General features: G+C 38.8%; 2 protein-coding genes across 4 annotated transcripts in view; one reads left to right on the top strand and one right to left on the bottom strand.

Moving 5' to 3' along the window:
* TMEM17 (transmembrane protein 17) overlaps positions 1 to 375 on the bottom strand; it is a 7,783-nt gene extending 7,408 nt beyond the window's left edge. The window contains exon 1 of the mRNA XM_006152215.3: positions 235 to 375. Within this exon, the coding sequence (XP_006152277.1) occupies positions 235 to 334 (100 nt within the window). The 5' untranslated portion in view covers positions 335 to 375. The remainder of the gene's footprint in view (positions 1 to 234) is intronic.
* A 14-nt stretch (positions 376 to 389) lies between these two features.
* Positions 390 to 20,963, top strand: part of EHBP1 (EH domain binding protein 1) — a 587,840-nt gene continuing 567,266 nt past the window's right edge. Inside the window, exons 1-2 of one of the 3 annotated variants that reach the window (XM_027773333.1) lie at positions 390 to 486; positions 6,298 to 6,453. The gene's annotated coding sequence lies outside the window, so the exon portion shown is untranslated. Of the gene's footprint in view, positions 487 to 6,260; positions 6,454 to 20,963 lie in introns of all 3 variants that reach the window. The other 2 variants (XM_006152207.3, XM_027773334.1) reach the window with 2 other exon arrangements.

The raw sequence follows: 20,963 nt of genomic DNA, 5'->3' as shown, positions 1-20,963 counted from the left end.
CCGCCCCCCTTGCAACGCGTAGGCCAGGAGACTGCAGGAGCCGACTGGGCTGGAGCCCAAAGGTGGCCATACCCCTGCTCCCCGCCTGGCCCCTCTTCCACCGGGCTCCCCAACCGCGGAGAACCGACTGAAGCCGAAACCGCCATGATAGGTGCGGGCACCTGTGGAGGCTCCAAAACCCAAGTCAAGCCCTCTGCGGGCCACACCCCACCGCCCCGGGCTTCGGTCACTCACCCGGACCTTCATTGTATTCCGGCCCAGTCCGGCTGGAGTCGCTGAACACGGTGCGGCTGAAATTTCCCAGTCGCTGGCGAACTGGCGCCGGCAGCTCCATGCCTGGGCCTCAGTGTCCCTCGCCCCTCAAACCAGGGCCATGACCGCCGATCCCTGAGGCCTGCTTTAGCCTCCCGTCCTTCAGACGAACAGAAACCGGGGTGACAGTGCCGGCAAGGAGCCCTCACGCCTCGCGGGTGGGACTGTAAATAGGTGAAGGCTTTATGGCAGGACATACAGAAAGAATGCAGAGCTTGGGACCAGCAGTTAGCGTAATGGCTATGTCACTGGACTCCCATGTGGTTGACCTGGTTCGAGTCCCGAATCCGGTGGCTTAAACTCACGCCGGGCGTGTGTGCGTGCGTGCCCAAGATCCCTAGAGGAGAATGAAGGAGACGGGATTTCGGTGTGACCATCCCCCCTGGGGGGGTGATTTCTCACTTTCTGTCTCTCTGTCTCTCTCTTTCTGGTGAGCGCACGCACCCTATAGGACCTGACCTCTAAAAAAAAGGAAGAAAGAAAGAGAAAGAGAGAGAGAGAAAGAAAAAGAAAGAAAGAAAGAAAAGAGAAGAGAAGAGAAGAGAAGAGAAGAGAAGAGAAAAGAAAAGGGAGGGAGGGGAGGGTTTAAGGGATGTTCATGTTCCAGTGGTTTTTCTTCTAGGAGTTTGCGTGTGTGACCACATGCGATATTGTATACTGTTTTTTTAATGAAAGAATATATACACAACTGTGCAACTGATGAACCGTATTAGGCACATACACTCAACGGAATACTTGCCACACCTTAATGCAAACAATATTTGATAAGGATTGACTTTATGTAAGAGTCACAGAGCAAAAGTAAAACTGAATATAAATGAACCTAACTTAGCAAATGCGTGTGTGCATCTCTGTGTGTGTGTGTGTGTGTAAATACGTGAGAGGAGAAAAGGAGAAGAGGGAGTGTGGGCACACTTCAAAAAAAGACGGAGGGTGGGGGGAGCAGCAGGCGGGGGTGGTTAAGATGCTATACTCCCACATGGCCAGCCGGTTTGAGTCCCTGACCAGCAGATTGAAAATCATGCCAGACAGTGTCCAAATCCCAGAGAAGAGATTGGAGGAGAGGGCATTGCGGTGTAGCCATTTCCTTCCCCTTGCCCTCGCCCCCACTACCCCACAGTGAATTCTCACTTTCTCTCTCTCTGTCTCTCACTGGCAAGCACACCCCTATGGCAAAAAAAGTGAAAGAAAGAAAAAAGACTGGAAGGAAATATTGTAAAAATGTTAATAGTTATCTTTAAATAGTGGAGTGGTGGGTGATTTAATTTTTAAAAACCTATCTGTATTTTCCAGGTTTCTCCCAGTTAACATGTATTATTCAAGGGGAAAAAAAGTATTCAAGTGTAATATACACACAGGAAAATATTTGAATGGAGTATATATGTAACTGGCACTCATATCAAGAAGCAGAACCTCCCTAGCATCCTCAGAAACTCTCCCTTCCTATTTCCTATTGATCACAACCCCTGCCACGACTGACGTTATCTGACTTGTAATAGCATAGAATAGTTCTGCCAATTTTTATACTTCATATTAAAAAATCATACTGTAGGTCCTTTTTAAAAAAAAAAAACTGGCTTTTTGCTTTCAACCTGATTTTTTTTTAAATAATTATTTATTTAATTTATTTATTCACTCAGTCATTTTCATTTGACGAGAGAAAGGCACACAGAGAGGGGCTCAAAGGTGGCGTGGTGCTTAAGGGCACTGGACTCCCACATAGCCAGCTATGGTTTGAGTCCTGGACCTGGTGCCTTGCTTTCTCCTTCTCCCTTTCTCTTTCTCTCTCTGTCTATCCTGGTCAAATTAAAAAATAATAATAACAAATGGAATTAAATAAATTATTTTTTAAAAAGAAAGACACACAGAGAGATGCAAAGTGAGAAAGCAAGCCACCAGGTCCGGGACTCAAACCGTAGTCAGCCATGTGGAAGTGTCCAGTGCCTTAACCACCATGCCACCTGCTGACCCTCAACATTATTTTTATGAAATTCCTTCATATTATTGAGTGTAGATTCTTTGTCCATGCTGTGTGTGATCTATGTTCAAGTCTAGAACTGTTATGAATGGTGCCATTTTGCTCAAAAGGTGGCTCTTGGTGAGCACAGGCATGTATTTGTGGTGACTATTTCTAGGGGTGGAATTGTTGGTCATAAGGTACCTGAGGCTCAGCTTTAGGAGATACTGTAACAGTTTTCCATGGCCCACCAATTCTACCTTTAACAAAGTATGAATGTTCCTACTACTGCATATTTGTCACCCACATTTGTTATTTTCCATTCTTTCCTTTTAGCCTTTCTGATGGGTGTGCAGTAAACAGTATTCTTTTTACAACCAAAAGGAAAACCACACATATTTATATAAATGTCAAGAAGAAGGTTTGGGAAGCAGTAGCTTCATGGCTGGAATTTCAAAATAATGTAGCAAATGCTTATTGCATTCCCACTACTTTATTTTTTTCAGCATTGTACTAGGTTAATCAGGGATGTAGTCCCTCTCCATCAAGAAGCTTTTTCCAGCAAGAGTGAGAGACATGGAAAGAAATACAATACACTGTTAGAAGTGCTCAAATAAAGGGCCGCTAGTGAAGAAGAAATTCATTCTTGTTAGGAACATCAGGGAGAAGTAGATGGCTAACTTCCTCATTTCAAGATGGAGCTCAGGGCTCAGCATTTCCAGAAAGGCTTCAAGGACCTCCCTGAAGCAGGCTGAGGTACCTTCCTCTGCGTTTCCCAAAGTGTCTTTCTCTGTTAACTTTGGTTATAGTGCTGGCCACTCTGTGCTGCAATTGTGTATGTGCCTGTCCCCAGGGCTAGTCAGCAAGCTCTTTGAGGTCAGGGACGGACTTTCATCTTGCTGTCGCCAACACTGGCACAGCGCATGGCCTGAAGTGGGAGCTGGATGACTACTGAGTGACTAAGGGGAAGAAAAGGCCCAGTGATTACTGTCGCAGCTTCCCTTTCTAGTTCAAGGACATAGCCAGCCTTTGTGTAAGGTTCACTCAGTAGAACGGAGAATGGGTGTATTAAAACAGTGAATTATAGCTAGCAATGAAGTAAACGAAAAAACTCAGTATCAAAGAATCGCTTTTCATCTGTTAAATGAGCCAAGACTTTTGTAAAGAGTACAGTGAAGCAGGAGGCCTCAGGCTCTGCTGATTGAGTTGCATTTTGGGCAGCTCAGTTGAGACGAGGGTTTGACAGTATATAGAAGGCAATTGACAGTATGTACAAAAAGCCTTTAAAATGTTCCTGCCTTGAACATAATAATCCAAATTTTAAGACTCTGGAGGAAATAATCTTATACACTGATGTGTTATTTTCAACAATATTGATACTAGTTTTATAAAGGGGATATGGTGGACATTCAAAGTGCTCAATCCCAGGGCCATGTAGAGCAGGTTCTGATAGTCACAATATTCTGATATTCATAGGATGTGGTGGAAAGAACACCCTTGGAAGCAGAGAGGGAGAGCTCAAATCCCCCAAAATTCTCAATATACTTCCTAAGAGCCACATGATTGATTCCAGATCTTTATTTTATAAAATGAAAATAATGCCATCTTACTGTTGTGGTTGATGTGAAAATTATTTCATTAAATAAGGATCTCTATACATGATAGCTGTCATTTACATGTCTATTAAAATGATGGTTGTGAAGAAGAAATACCTACAGTGGAGTCAAATAATGCTAGCATTTAATTTCAGAATTCTACCTGATACCTGCACTGCAAGGTAATGCCTCTGTTGCTTTTCTAGTGAAGACAGCGGCTGCAATTAACCACTGAGACAGCATGTGCATGTGAACCAACTCATCAAGAGCTTGAATGAATTATTTTAAAGATTTTGTTCCCTGGAACTGAAAAATAACATGAAACTCTTTGTTCAGATAGTAATTATTTCATCAAAATCCTGGAGGAAGAAATCAATAGAATTATGAATATTTTCCTTCCTAATTTTGTTACTCTGATTTCCTGTAATGAGGATGCATTTCATAGTTAGGGAAAAATCTTATTAAGAAATAAATCAAGGGGCCTGGGGCCGGCAAGTGGCATGGTGGTTAAAGGCGCTGGACTCCCACATGGCCAACCACGGTTCAAGTCTCAGACCTGGTAGCTTGCTTTCTCACTTCCTCTCTCTCTCTCTCTGTCTCTCTCTGATCAAACTGGAAAATAATAATGATAATAATAATAAAGTTAAATAAAATAATTCTTAAAAAAATAGAAAGAAATCAAGGGGCCCAGTGGTAGTGCAGTGTTGGTGCAGCCTGACCCGTAGAGAGGATGCTGGGATGTCGTGCTGGCACCTGCTTGAGAGCACGGGGCGCGTGTGCCTATGGCTGGGGCTACCTGAGGCTGGAGTAGACAGTGGTTTAGGGGCCCTGTTAGGAGTGTGTGTGTGTGTGTGTGTGTGTTTCTCTCTTTGTCTTTTCCTTTCTCTCATGGAAGAAATAAATATATAAACTTAAAAAAATGTAAAACATAAGTTGAGAGAAAGATGCAATGATGGTACAAAAGAATATGGGGAGACTTCAAAAGCTCATGGGAAAAAATGGTATTAAAGTATGAAGACTCCATAGCATTAGAGAAGAGAATTTGACAGAAAAGAAATGTGGTTTAGAGAGAGTCAAAAAAAGCCTTTCCAAATGCTGTTTTGTTCATTGACATGATGTTGACGGACAATCACATTAGTGAAATACTGAAGTACACAGGAGGGGATCCACTCTCATGGAATCAAGAGAGTAGCATAATTTGGGTTTTCTGTATTCCAGAGCTATTGCTCATTTCAATTTAGAGAAGAAGTAGGGAGTCTGTTTTCTTAAAGTCATGAGACTCATTCCCAGCAAGCTGATGAATAACCATATAAAACTAAACGGTTTAGATCTTATACCAGTGTTAATGTTCAGAGTAATAGCTACATCTCCAAAAACTGTTCATGTATTTCATTGGGTTTAATTGCATTGTGATTTACTTTATTTATCTTCATGAACATTTTAAGGCTAATGCAATGGTTTGGCTTCTTTCACAAGAGGCAAAGTTGTCTGATCAAAGTTGTCTGTCTAATTTATTATCTGACATAAATTACTTTTCAGCCTTTTGGGTAAGATCAAGTATGGTATCTTAATATGATAAACTGGTTTGTGGGCAGCAGGTGGCAAGGTGATTAAAGTGGCTGGATCCCACATGACTGACGACTGACTGCCGTTTGAGTCCCAGATCTGGCAGCTTAAACACCCTGGGCGTGTGTGTGTGTGTGTGCATGCGTGCGCATGTGCATGCCCAAAATTCCAAGGGGAGAATGGAGGAGAAGAGATCGCAGTGCAACCATCTCCCCCTGAGGTGCTGTCTCACTTTCTCCCTCTCTCCATCTCTCTCTCCCTGGGTCTCTCTCCAGTGAGTGCACATGCCTGATAATAAATTAAAAGAAAAAAAGAAACTGATTTTGAATGATTTATGTGTTGGTATAATAAAGATATGCATTTTTTCACCTTATACTAATAAAGAGTTTAGAAATAATATTTGAAAGTAAATACGCCATTTAGTTTATTGCTTCAAAAGGAACTGTGAGACGTTTCTAAGACTCTAGATAAATCTAAAAGTAAATGATGTATTTGAGTTTAATATCTGCAGATAAGATGTCACATCAGCATCCACATTTTAGAACATCTTCTAAATTACCTGAAATGTAATCTTATAATCCTCAAATTGTTAATGGATAATCAAAGCTTTTTGAATCCCTAGTAAAATATATTCTATTCACAGCACTTTTCAAAGATTTATAGAAAAGAATCAGGGCATGAATTACACAGGAAGTCAAACCTCATGAAAGGCATTTTTTATACTATATTAAGTGATATTTCAAGGCTGACTTTAATATTTTGTCTTCAAAGACATCCCCATTGAGAACTTTTATTAGAAAATTCTTTCCCTTTTAAAATGCTGTTTATAGGATGGATTTTTGGTTCTGTGGCATTTCTTTGTGTCAGCCCACCTCACTGCTCATCTGCTGAATCAAGCAGCTGCTCCATGCATCAAGCTACGTGGGAGATGGGAATGTCAAGCCGAGGGAACAAGATCAGTAAAGCAAAAACCTGCTCAAGGAAGCCTCAGACCAGTCAAATGAATTGCGATACCCGTCAAAAGTAAGTGGTCATTTTATTGAATAAGTAATAAGTTCCATTTTTAGTGGTGATAGTCTTACTGTAGTAAAAATACCTTATATGTTACTTTGTGTAAAGCATACATATGTTTCCCTTTCTGGAAGAAAATTAATCTCTGTTATTGACAATAATAATATATTGCTTTCCAATACTAAATATTGATACATTGTTCCCTGTTCCCTCTGGCTGGTTTTAAATTGTAGATTGTACTTTTTAACAAATAGTACACTTTGTATTCAATCGTAGGACTGGCCTAGTAGCATAGTGGTTAACAGAACTGGATTCCATTTGGCCAATCACTTTGGGGGCTTGAAAAACATGCCAGATGCAGGACCAGCAGCAAATGGCATAATGGTTCCATTGCAGACTCTCACGTAACCGACTGCAGTTCAAGCCCTGGACCCAGTAGCTTAAAACTCATGCTGGGTACATGTGCGTGCATACCCAAGATCGCAAGAGGAGGGATTGTGGTGTGGTCAGACCCACAGGGCAGTGATTTCTTGCCTTCTGTCTCTCTGGTAGCAAAAATCTCTCTCTCTAAAAAAAAAAAAGAGAGCGAGAAAGAAAAGGAAAACATGTTCCAGGTGTATATGAATATGTACCCCAAATCTCAGTGGAATAGGGAAATGAAGAAGGATTGTGGGGAACCAGCAGTTAGCATAATGGCTATGTCGCTGGACTCCCATGTAGTCGACCGCGGTTCGTGTCCCAGACCCGGTGGCTTAAAACTCACGCTGGGCGCGTGTGCGTGCGTGCCCAAGATCCCGAGAGGAGAATGGAGGAGAAGGGATTGCGGTGTGACCATCCCCCCTGGGGAGTGATTTCTCGCTTTCTGTCTCTATGTCTCTCTCTGTCTGTCTGGCGAGCGAACGCGCCCTACAGTGAAAATCTCTCTCAAAAAAAAAAAAAAAAAAAAGAAGGATTGTGTTATGACTGTCTCACATTGTGGGATGCTTTCTCCTTTTCTCTCTGTCGAGGCAACTAGAACAACCACATCATAGTTTACACTGAATTTCATCATCAATCACATCAAGTTTCTAAGAGTAGAAATGTTATAAATGGGTATGTTAGTATTAAAATGGAAGGTATACATATGGGTAAAAATTACTTTTGAATTACTATATTTATGTAGATAAATAACATAACCTCCCAAATTTTCTTGAAGATGTTTGCTTTGGAAAATAGAAAATTATTATGATGATTTATGTATCCCATTTCCTTCTTCTTTTTTTTTTTTTTTTTTTTTTTTTTTTGAGAGGTTTTTGCTATAGGGCACGTGCACTTGCCAGAGAGAGACAGAGAGACAGAAAGCGAGAAATCACACCCCCCCCTCCGGGAGTATGGCCATGCCGCAGCAATCCCTTCTCCTCCATTCTCCTCTCAGCATTTTGGGCACGCAAGCATACATGCCCGGCGTGAGTTTTAAGCCACCGCGTCTGGGATGCAGACTGCGGTCGACTACATGGAAGTCCAGCGACAGCCATTACGCTAACTGCTGGTCCCGCCATTTCCTTTTTCTTTGTACTTTTAGTTAATATAGAATTGTTCTTTGAGTTAATATATAATTTTTCTTTCCCCCCCCCCCCGCCCCCTCACTCATGCTGTGAAGATTAACATAAGTTCAAGGTGGTTGGAGACAAGTGTAACAGGATATAAACAAGGATGTTCCCTGGGCCCTGGCTAAGGTCCACAGCTGTGCACAGAAGGTGGTAAGTACACATATTCTAAATTGAGAGACCGCCTATAGTTAGGACAACCTATGAAGAAATGTCAGTACAGAGAAACAGCCCTGCCATAAACATTCTGTACGTTACCTGTGCTTACTCCCTAGGTTATAAGGAAAGGGTAGGTAAAGAGATTAGCCTTTTGAGCAATATAATATCCATTAAGATATTATATTCCCTCCTTCAACCCATCTTTCTGTAAGGTAGATGGGAGTACTTCTTCTCTTCAAGAGAATCTCTCATAAAGTTTAAAGACCCCCCAATTTCCCCCACTCCTCAACTAGACTGAGGACTAATAATCATCTCACCTCTGTCCTCTCATGGACCAGCAGAATGCTGCATGCTTTCAGGGCAGAAAGAGGGGTAGCTGACAAATGGTCTGGCTGGGGAAAGGGCCACACAGTCACCCACGTTTCCACGGCTGAGAGGCTCACGGAAGAGGTCAGATATGTCTGGGAGGCACCATAAGGATCCTTGCCAGTGAGGGAGCGGGTAGTTTGCTCCCAGTACAGAGAACTGCGAAGTCTGACAGGGCTAACTAACTGAAGAGTCAGCAGCATCCTAAAGAGGGCATTGCAGCCTTCCTGCTGCGCCATTTCTCTTGCACAAGATCTGAGGGGAAGCACCCAAAGGAAGGGGAGGGAAGAGTGTAGAAGGCTCTGCCACTCCACCCTCACACACACGCACTCAAAGCCACTGGCAGCAGACTGTCTACCTTTGGGTAAGTCTGGAGGCAAGGAGAAAAGGAAAGGGAGGGGAAAAAATCATTTTAAAATAATTATTTAATTTTATTTATTCATTCATTCATTTTTAATTTGACCATAGAGAGACATGGGGAAAGGGAAGTGAGACAACAAGCTGCCAGGTCCAGGACTTGAACCGTGGTCAGCCATGTGGGAGTGTCTAGCTCCTTAATAACCATGCCACCCGCTGCTCCCCCTTTTAAAAAAAGAATTATTTATTTCATTTTATTTACTCATTCATTTGGAAAAATGGTTTTAAATTTGGTCTGAAGCATAAGTTGAAAATGAACAGAACTGTCTTACATGCTAGAATGAAATAATCCTACTATCACGAAGAGACTGATAAGTAAATGCAATCAAGTGTGTGATTAAAAGAGTTGACATCTTATAAGAAAATGGAGGTTGAAAACACAATTAGTTTGGAGAGGGGTTACAGCAAAAATGCAACCATTTTATATCTACACCTCAAATGAATCAAGAATCCCCATGGAAGAAGTTACACAATCAAACAGAATTCCGATTTTTAGAGGGGGATGGAACCGTTGATTCTAAAATAACGTAGATTGGTGAGACTGACGTCGATTTAACACAAAACTAGGATGGTTTTATTTTCTAAGAAATCGTCTTTTCTTTCAATTGAAGTGTAACATGGATACAAAAAGATGCATAAATCGTGAGTGTAACGCCCCATGACTTTGACCAAGTGAGTCCAGCTGTGTAACCAGCATCCAGATCAGGAAACAGAACCGTACGGCACCCACAGTGTCCCCTCTCAGTCATCATCCCCCTCACAGTGTCACTGCTGTCTTGCTTTCTATCATCTATAGATTAATTTTGCCTGATTTTATTTTCATGTAAATGAAGTCCTATGTCATGTATGATTTGTGTTTACTTCTTTTACTGAACATTGCATTTGTGAGTTTCATCCATTAGTTGCATGTATTAGTAGCTCGTTTGTTTTCATTGTTGTGTAATACTCTGCTGTTTTGATATGCCATAAATTTTGTTCATATAAATGGTGGTGGAATTTTTTTTTCCCCCCGTTTGGGCTATTATGAGGAATGCTACTGGACTTACTTGTCAGTATTTTTTTTCTTTTTTTTTTTTTTTTTTAGGATTATTTTATTGAACTTAATTTAATTAATTAAGTTAATTTGACCAGAGAGGAAGAGAGAGAGAGAGAAGGAAAGTGAGAAAGCAAGCCACCAGGCCTGGGTCTAGAACCATGGTTGGCCATGTGGAAGTCCAGAGCCCTTAACCACCATGCCACCCGCCAGCCCCACTTGTCAGTATTTTATTTAAGACTTTCATGGTTATTTCTTTTTTTTTTTTTTTGGAGAGGTTTTTGCTATAGGGAGCGTGCACTCGCCAGACAGAAAGAGACAGAGAGACAGAAAGTGAGAAATCACCCCCCGGGGGGGATGGCTATGCCGCAATCCCTTCTCCTCCGTTCTCCTCTCGGGATCTTGGAAACACACGCACACACGCCCGGCGTGAGTTTTAAGCCACCGGGTTCAGGACGCGAACCGCAGTCGACTACTTGGAAGTCCAGTGACACAGCCATTACACTAACTGCTGGTCCCTTTCATGGTTATTTCATGAGAAGGATTGACCTGTAAATTTTTTTGTGGTATTCTTGTCAGCTTTTGGTATCAGAGTTGCATTGACCTTATAAAATTGTTGGAAATATTCTATCTTGTTTGTGTTCTCTGGAAGAGTTTGTGTAAGACGTGTTTTTCCTGTTGTAAAGTGTTTGGAATCATGCACCAGAGAAGCCCTCTGTGCCTGAAGTCTTCTTTATGGGAAGGCTGTACATTCCATTTTTGTGTATAGATATAAAACTATACAGATTTTCTGTTTCCCTTTTTTCCCAACCTGGTAAGTTATTTATTTCTAGGAATTTGTCCATTTCATTGGTACAGAGTTTTTTGTAGTTTCCTCTTATTTTTATATTCTTAATGCTGATAGGATCTATGCTGATGTCTCCCTTTCCTTCTCGATATTGGTTATTTATGCTTTCTCTGTGTTTTTCTTGCTCTGTGTCAATAGGAGTTCATCAACTGTATTAAGTCTTTTTAAAAAAACCAATATTTGACTTGTTTTTTCCATTGTGTATTTGTTTTCTCTTCCGTTTCTTTCTTTTTTAATCTTTATTTCCTTATTTCTACTTTTCATGGGTTTAATTTTCTGGCTTTTTTTTCCCCCTTAGTATGTAACTCCAAATGGATATATGGGTAATTGGCTTTCAGACTTTTTTCTTTTCTAATATATATAGTAAGGCTTATAAATTTTCTTTAAAGTTTTTTTTTGTGTGTGTGTGTCTATACCATACATTTTAATGTGTAGTATTTTCATTATTTTGTTAAAAGTATATTATAATTAGAGATGTCTTGTTTGATAACTTGAGTTCTCTTGTTTGACCCATGAGTTATTCAGAGATATTGGGTTGTCTGAAAAATTATGATGCATTTTTACATAGAAAAGCATATAAAAAATACATCATGACTTTTCTGAAAACTCAATATATAGTTTTTATTTCTAAATCCTAGGGAGTTTCTAGTTATCTTTTTTGTAATTCATTTCTAGCTTAATTCCATTATAGTCAGAGAACCTATTATGTATTATTCCACTCCCTTGAGATTTGTTGAATCTTGTTTTACAGCTGAGCATATGATCAATTTTGATAATATCAAGGTGCCCTTGAAAATAATTTCTTTAGTTATTAGATGCAATTTCTATATAAATTCAGTTACACCATGTTTGTCAGTTATGTTGTTAAAATCTTCTGCGTTCTGATTCTTTGTGTGTTCATTCTATCAGTCACATGACTGTGTTAAGTCTTCTATTCTGGGGACCATGTAATGGCACAGAGGTGTAACGTGATGCTCTGTAGGCTGTCCCATGGTAAGGCTGTCAGGTCATGTCTAAAGACCGCCCTGAGTGCTTCTGGTTCCTTTGCGCCCAGAATCTGAGCTAGTCGAAACTGGGGGTGGATTGGAAGTCTGTCAGGGGTGGTGTGGTACTGTCTCGCTCTGTCTCTCTCAGTCATGGAGTAAATAAATACATTAAAAAAAATTATAACCTAATCTAATCACAAAATTGTCTATTTCCTTTTTTAGCGTTTGATATGTCTAGATGTGAATTTCAAGTTGTTGTAAGACGAATCTCTTGAGGTACATGGCACTTCTTGTAGTTTGATATAGTTTGGATTTTTGTAAAAATCTTGATTATTATTAAAATATAGCTTCTTTCTCCATTTTCCTTCTTCATTACTAGAACTCCAGTTACATCTAAAATTAGACTTTTTTCTGTATCATTTATGCTTTTCAAATGTATTTTCTATCTTTTTTTTTTTGCTTCATGTTTTCATCTATGAATATATTTAAAGACAAAGGTGGTGATTATTAGGCAGTATGTGTTTACTATGAACACAGCCTGTTGCCCTAACTTCTTTCTTCTTCACCAGAATTAACAATTAGTGATACCAGTGACATCAGTCACAGGACTTGTCATACCCAGTGTTTCTTTCTAAAATGCCTTACCCATAGATCTTTGTTCAGAGAAGCAGAATTGGGCTATTCTGTGCACACTGGTGGTCATAAGGTTAGTTTTCTCTGTGATTAGGAGTAGGGCAATGTATAAGGGACTGTCCAGTCAGTACCAAAAGGAGAGCAAAGCAAATTCTCAGACAGAAGCAGGTGCTTGAAAGAGGCACCATGCAGGCAATAAAACAAGGGAGAATAGACTTTCATAGAATTTCCTTGGTTCTTGGGAGTTGTTTAGTTCTAGGTATAGATGTGTATTCTTTCATAAAAAATTATTTATTCAGTTTTTTGGGGGAGTTTTTTTTTTTCACTATAGGGTGAGTGCGCTCGCCAGACAGAGAGATACAGAGACAGAAAGCGAGAAATCACCCCCTGGGGGGGATGGCCATGCCGCAATCCCTTCTCCACCATTCTCCTCTTGGGATCTTGGGCATGCACGCACACATATGCACCCGGTGTGAGTTTTAAGCCACCAGGTCCAGGACTCGAACCACGGTTGACTACATGGGAGTCCAGCGACATAGCCATTACGCTAACTGCTGGTCCCTATTTATTTACTTTTTATTTATTATTATTATTTAATTTGCTTTAGGGCACGTGTGCTCACCAAAGAGAGACAGGGAGAGAGAGAAAATGAGAAAGCAAGCTGCCAGGTCCAAGACTTAAACTGTGGTCAGCCCTGTGAGATCTAGTGCCTCAACCACCATGCCACCTGCTGACCCCACATGTGTAATCTTACAAGAAACCCCATTTCTTTTTACATTTTTTATGCCAGAGGGTATGAGAGAGAGAGATGTGTGTGTGTCTATACCATACATTTTAATGTGTAGTATTTTCATTATTTTGTTAAAAGTATATTATAATTAGAGATGTCTTGTTTGATAACTTGAGTTCTCTTGTTTGACCCATGAGTTATTCAGAGATATTGGGTTGTCTGAAAAATTATGATGCATTTTTACATAGAAAAGCATATAAAAAATACATCATGACTTTTCTGAAAACTCAATATATAGTTTTTATTTCTAAATCCTAGGGAGTTTCTAGTTATCTTTTTTGTAATTCATTTCTAGCTTAATTCCATTATAGTCAGAGAACCTATTATGTATTATTCCACTCCCTTGAGATTTGTTGAATCTTGTTTTACAGCTGAGCATATGATCAATTTTGATAATATCAAGGTGCCCTTGAAAATAATTTCTTTAGTTATTAGATGCAATTTCTATATAAATTCAGTTACACCATGTTTGTCAGTTATGTTGTTAAAATCTTCTGCGTTCTGATTCTTTGTGTGTTCATTCTATCAGTCACATGACTGTGTTAAGTCTTCTATTCTGGGGACCATGTAATGGCACAGAGGTGTAACGTGATGCTCTGTAGGCTGTCCCATGGTAAGGCTGTCAGGTCATGTCTAAAGACCGCCCTGAGTGCTTCTGGTTCCTTTGCGCCCAGAATCTGAGCTAGTCGAAACTGGGGGTGGATTGGAAGTCTGTCAGGGGTGGTGTGGTACTGTCTCGCTCTGTCTCTCTCAGTCATGGAGTAAATAAATACATTAAAAAAAATTATAACCTAATCTAATCACAAAATTGTCTATTTCCTTTTTTAGCGTTTGATATGTCTAGATGTGAATTTCAAGTTGTTGTAAGACGAATCTCTTGAGGTACATGGCACTTCTTGTAGTTTGATATAGTTTGGATTTTTGTAAAAATCTTGATTATTATTAAAATATAGCTTCTTTCTCCATTTTCCTTCTTCATTACTAGAACTCCAGTTACATCTAAAATTAGACTTTTTTCTGTATCATTTATGCTTTTCAAATGTATTTTCTATCTTTTTTTTTTTGCTTCATGTTTTCATCTATGAATATATTTAAAGACAAAGGTGGTGATTATTAGGCAGTATGTGTTTACTATGAACACAGCCTGTTGCCCTAACTTCTTTCTTCTTCACCAGAATTAACAATTAGTGATACCAGTGACATCAGTCACAGGACTTGTCATACCCAGTGTTTCTTTCTAAAATGCCTTACCCATAGATCTTTGTTCAGAGAAGCAGAATTGGGCTATTCTGTGCACACTGGTGGTCATAAGGTTAGTTTTCTCTGTGATTAGGAGTAGGGCAATGTATAAGGGACTGTCCAGTCAGTACCAAAAGGAGAGCAAAGCAAATTCTCAGACAGAAGCAGGTGCTTGAAAGAGGCACCATGCAGGCAATAAAACAAGGGAGAATAGACTTTCATAGAATTTCCTTGGTTCTTGGGAGTTGTTTAGTTCTAGGTATAGATGTGTATTCTTTCATAAAAAATTATTTATTCAGTTTTTTGGGGGAGTTTTTTTTTTTCACTATAGGGTGAGTGCGCTCGCCAGACAGAGAGATACAGAGACAGAAAGCGAGAAATCACCCCCTGGGGGGGATGGCCATGCCGCAATCCCTTCTCCACCATTCTCCTCTTGGGATCTTGGGCATGCACGCACACATATGCACCCGGTGTGAGTTTTAAGCCACCAGGTCCAGGACTCGAACCACGGTTGACTACATGGGAGTCCAGCGACATAGCCATTACGCTAACTGCTGGTCCCTATTTATTTACTTTTTATTTATTATTATTATTTAATTTGCTTTAGGGCACGTGTGCTCACCAAAGAGAGACAGGGAGAGAGAGAAAATGAGAAAGCAAGCTGCCAGGTCCAAGACTTAAACTGTGGTCAGCCCTGTGAGATCTAGTGCCTCAACCACCATGCCACCTGCTGACCCCACATGTGTAATCTTACAAGAAACCCCATTTCTTTTTACATTTTTTATGCCAGAGGGTATGAGAGAGAGAGAGCAGAAAACATCCAATGAATCCCTGTCATTCCACAATTCTTTTTCCTCCAATTTTTTACCCCATCAGGATCCTGAGAATGCACAGGTCCAACATGTTTTTCAAGCTACCTCTGGGGCTAGACTCAAACCCTGGTTGGTCATATGAGATCCAAGTTCATTTGTAAAGCCGTCCACCATTGTGCTATGGGGCTGTCTCAGAAACCCCATTTCCTCAGGTAAACTGGATGAGTCTCTCTTCCTTGCAATCAAAAGGGACTAAGCTAGGGGCTGGATGGTGGTGCAGCAGTAAAACCCATCTCTGCAAAGCAGACCTGCATGGGAAGGTTGCCAGTTTGTGGCCAAGACTTCCCACAGGGCACCTACGGGCCTGCGATCTGGGCCGACCGAGGCTAGGGTGGATGGCAGCATCAGGTCAGAGGTTCTTTTCTCTTTCTCTGTCTCTCTTACTCATGGGCTTAACAAATTAATAAAACTCTTTTTAAAAAGAGGAAGAGCTTATTGGGGAAATGTGATTAAATGTGTATGTATGTGACTGTCAGCAAAGTATTTCATTCAGACATGTAAATACCTTATGGACAAGATGGAGAAATTTTTACTCAGGGTGAATGTAAATCAGTGAATTAGAAACTTATTAAATAAACATACCCAAAGGATACTAATTAGTGAATTATTTCAGCCTGGAGGGAAGGTTTTTTTTTTTATTATTGTTCTTTTTTTCCTTAAAAAGACTTCATGCCCTATTCTATTCAACACTTTTATTATCACCTTGTTGAAGGCATACTTACCAAGTTTACTGAAGAAAATCATATTAACAGGTTCCTACAAGCTGGAACAATGGCTAAGTATAATAAGGTAACATTTGAAAGATAATCTTGATTACAAAAATAATATAGTCTTATTGTCAAATAGTTAAAAGCTATTGAGGAAAAAATTTTACATTTTATTTTTGGAAAAATGTAGCTATGATCATAATTTAATATTATTTTATAAGTCATTAAATATTATCTCACAAAATTATCTTAAAATATCATGATTTACTAACCAGTGTCCTCTCAAGATCATACTGTAACAACTGCTTTCTAATTTTTTTGCTTAAAAGTTATAAGCATTTTTCCAAATTATTAATATGATTCAATTGTATAACTATACCATACAACTGAATTGTAATTTATTCTGTACATAGGTAGTTAGAATGCTACCATCTCCCTTTTTTACTTTTAACATTACTACAAACATTTTTTATGAGGAAAATTTAACTTTATAGTTATTTCTTTCTAATAAACTCCTAGCAATGTCTGAGAATCTTGGTTCATTTCCCTGCTGATTCACAATTAGATATTATGATTTTCAGAACTCCTGCCAATTAGAATTGTAATCTTGCTTTATCTTACCTTCCTTTAAATATTAGTGAAGCTAAACGTTTTTTGTATATACATTGACCATTTACATTTTTTGTTTTGGAGTACTTATACTCATGTCTTCTCATTTTTTTTTTTTAACTAGAGTGTATATCTTAATGTTTTTAAAGAGCTTTCAAATATTAGGTACGTTAGCTATTTTCTGAAATTTATACTGCAAATATTTCTTGCAAGTTTGGTATTTGCCTTCTGTTCATGGAGTTTTTTTTCAGTTTTTTTTTTTTTTTTGCATAGAAGATTTTCATTTTTAAGAAAGGGCCAGCAGGTGGTGTGGTGGTTACAGTTCTGAACTTCAATATGACTGATGGCAGTTCAAGTCCTTGACCTGGTGACCAGATACATGTGCATGCGTGCCTGAAATCCCAAGAGGAGAATGGAGGAGAAGGGATTGCGTAGTGGTCATGCCCCCTGGGAGGTGATTTCTCTTTCCTTCTCTCTATGTCTCTCTCTGGTAAGCCCATGTATCCTATGGCAAAAAACAAAAACAAAAAGTTACACCTAGCAATTACTTTCTTATTTGTGGTCAGCCCTGTGAGATCTAGTGCCTCAACCACCATGCCACCTGCTGACCCCACATGTGTAATCTTACAAGAAACCCCATTTCTTTTTACATTTTTTATGCCAGAGGGTATGAGAGAGAGAGAGCAGAAAACATCCAATGAATCCCTGTCATTCCACAATTCTTTTTCCTCCAATTTTTTACCCCATCAGGATCCTGAGAATGCACAGGTCCAACATGTTTTTCAAGCTACCTCTGGGGCTAGACTCAAACCCTGGTTGGTCATATGAGATCCAAGTTCATTTGTAAAGCCGTCCACCATTGTGCTATGGGGCTGTCTCAGAAACCCCATTTCCTCAGGTAAACTGGATGAGTCTCTCTTCCTTGCAATCAAAAGGGACTAAGCTAGGGGCTGGATGGTGGTGCAGCAGTAAAACCCATCTCTGCAAAGCAGACCTGCATGGGAAGGTTGCCAGTTTGTGGCCAAGACTTCCCACAGGGCACCTACGGGCCTGCGATCTGGGCCGACCGAGGCTAGGGTGGATGGCAGCATCAGGTCAGAGGTTCTTTTCTCTTTCTCTGTCTCTCTTACTCATGGGCTTAACAAATTAATAAAACTCTTTTTAAAAAGAGGAAGAGCTTATTGGGGAAATGTGATTAAATGTGTATGTATGTGACTGTCAGCAAAGTATTTCATTCAGACATGTAAATACCTTATGGACAAGATGGAGAAATTTTTACTCAGGGTGAATGTAAATCAGTGAATTAGAAACTTATTAAATAAACATACCCAAAGGATACTAATTAGTGAATTATTTCAGCCTGGAGGGAAGGTTTTTTTTTTTATTATTGTTCTTTTTTTCCTTAAAAAGACTTCATGCCCTATTCTATTCAACACTTTTATTATCACCTTGTTGAAGGCATACTTACCAAGTTTACTGAAGAAAATCATATTAACAGGTTCCTACAAGCTGGAACAATGGCTAAGTATAATAAGGTAACATTTGAAAGATAATCTTGATTACAAAAATAATATAGTCTTATTGTCAAATAGTTAAAAGCTATTGAGGAAAAAATTTTACATTTTATTTTTGGAAAAATGTAGCTATGATCATAATTTAATATTATTTTATAAGTCATTAAATATTATCTCACAAAATTATCTTAAAATATCATGATTTACTAACCAGTGTCCTCTCAAGATCATACTGTAACAACTGCTTTCTAATTTTTTTGCTTAAAAGTTATAAGCATTTTTCCAAATTATTAATATGATTCAATTGTATAACTATACCATACAACTGAATTGTAATTTATTCTGTACATAGGTAGTTAGAATGCTACCATCTCCCTTTTTTACTTTTAACATTACTACAAACATTTTTTATGAGGAAAATTTAACTTTATAGTTATTTCTTTCTAATAAACTCCTAGCAATGTCTGAGAATCTTGGTTCATTTCCCTGCTGATTCACAATTAGATATTATGATTTTCAGAACTCCTGCCAATTAGAATTGTAATCTTGCTTTATCTTACCTTCCTTTAAATATTAGTGAAGCTAAACGTTTTTTGTATATACATTGACCATTTACATTTTTTGTTTTGGAGTACTTATACTCATGTCTTCTCATTTTTTTTTTTTAACTAGAGTGTATATCTTAATGTTTTTAAAGAGCTTTCAAATATTAGGTACGTTAGCTATTTTCTGAAATTTATACTGCAAATATTTCTTGCAAGTTTGGTATTTGCCTTCTGTTCATGGAGTTTTTTTTCAGTTTTTTTTTTTTTTTTTTTTTTTTGCATAGAAGATTTTCATTTTTAAGAAAGGGCCAGCAGGTGGTGTGGTGGTTACAGTTCTGAACTTCAATATGACTGATGGCAGTTCAAGTCCTTGACCTGGTGACCAGATACATGTGCATGCGTGCCTGAAATCCCAAGAGGAGAATGGAGGAGAAGGGATTGCGTAGTGGTCATGCCCCCTGGGAGGTGATTTCTCTTTCCTTCTCTCTATGTCTCTCTCTGGTAAGCCCATGTATCCTATGGCAAAAAACAAAAACAAAAAGTTACACCTAGCAATTACTTTCTTATTTTGCCTTTCATGCCATACTCAGGAAGATATACTCAAATTGTATAACTATTACCTATATCATCTATTATATAATATTTCATGTAAGTAAACCAAAGACCATCTCTTAGAGGTTTAGAATACCAACTAGATAACCTCTGCATAGGGGATTATTGAGGTTGCCATCTCTTCTGCATTTTCTGGAGTTCATTATCTCTCTTCTCTTGCATCTCTATTAGCTTTGTCACTATGAGTAGCTAAATTCTTTATCTGACATTTCCACAAGTTCCATTGTACTGTCTGTGGATGGTGAAGGGCTGTTCTTTCCCCTTGGGGAAGAAATATTTTCTTGATTTTCCATATTTCTTGTGCCTTTGTGGTGGTGGTTTCTGGTCATTTGTTAGATTATATGTTACTTCTTGCCTTCTTGGAGTTAATTCGGAGTGTTTGAGGCAAGTGTAAGGAGATGACCTGCAATTTTTCTGTGGTTCTGTTTCCGTGATCCTCATTAAACAACCTGTGCTGGCTTTTCACTGGGTGTTGGGCCAAAAGGAGGGGTTTGGGGCAGAGGCTTTCTGATTAAAGGGGCAGGGCTAGGCCCATCTCAGATGCACATAGATTCTGGCTTTTCACTGGGTATTGTGGAAGCTAAATAGGTATTTTTAAAATGTATTTTTAATTTCAAGAAAAGCAGTTTTAGCTTTAATAAATCAAAATTTAAAAAATGTTAAGAGAAATTTGCTTAAGACTTAAAGCCAGGAAAAACGTTAGGATTTTGTTCAAATAGTAGGTAGATGAACCTATCAACAATTCAAGAGAAGACAAAAATCCTTAAATCTGGAAAACAAAACTTTGAAGAAAAATCAGTAATGTTTTAGTCAAAGGTCATACAATTCTATTTCACTAGTTCAGTCTCATGCAATTAATCTCTTTTCTGTTATGGTATGATTTTTCTGTTTAAATTCTGGAAGTTAACATTCAACTCTGGATTTGTCCCTATCATTAATTAAGTTGGCCATTTTCTTGTTTTTTGGTTTTTTGTTTGTTTGTTTGTTTTGACTCTTATTTCTTTGTGTCTGTCTTTAGTTTTCCTGGTATAGCACTTCCTTCGGCACTTCTTGGAGAGTTGGTCTGATGCTGGTAAATTCTTTCAGGTTTTGTTTATCTGAGAATATTCTTCTCTTTTCTTCCCATATAAAGGATAATCTTGCTGGGTATAGTATTCTTGGTTGAAATTGTTTTTCATTTAACATTTTGAATATCTTTTCCCATTTTTTCCTTGTTCACATTGTTTCTTTTTTTTTTATTATCATAATCTTCTTTATATTACATTGGATTACATATAACTTTACATCGACTTCCATTGCTTTTTCAAAAGGGAATGCCATGCATGTCAGTCAATACAGAGGCATCGATCTCCCCGCTTTATCATTCAAAGTCTTTTCCATGCATTTCCCAATAATTATTATTATTATAATTTTTTAAAACAGTCAATCACTATTTCTCATTTTGCTTGTTAAAAGACTTCACCCATCATGAAATACTTCCCAGACCAGTCCAGTTGAGAATACTATACACGTCATCTTCAACAGATAATAAACCATATCTGTTTCTCACTAACATCCCCTCTATTGTTCACTTGCTATCTTTCTCTATCCTCTTCTCTTTTTTTTTT

Source organism: Tupaia chinensis, unplaced genomic scaffold, assembly GCF_000334495.1.
Source record: "Tupaia chinensis unplaced genomic scaffold, TupChi_1.0 Scaffold000341_1, whole genome shotgun sequence".
Classification (NCBI taxonomy): domain Eukaryota; kingdom Metazoa; phylum Chordata; class Mammalia; order Scandentia; family Tupaiidae; genus Tupaia; species Tupaia belangeri.
The sequence above is the reverse complement of the archived record's forward strand: the minus strand, read 5'-3'. Positions and strand labels throughout refer to the sequence as shown.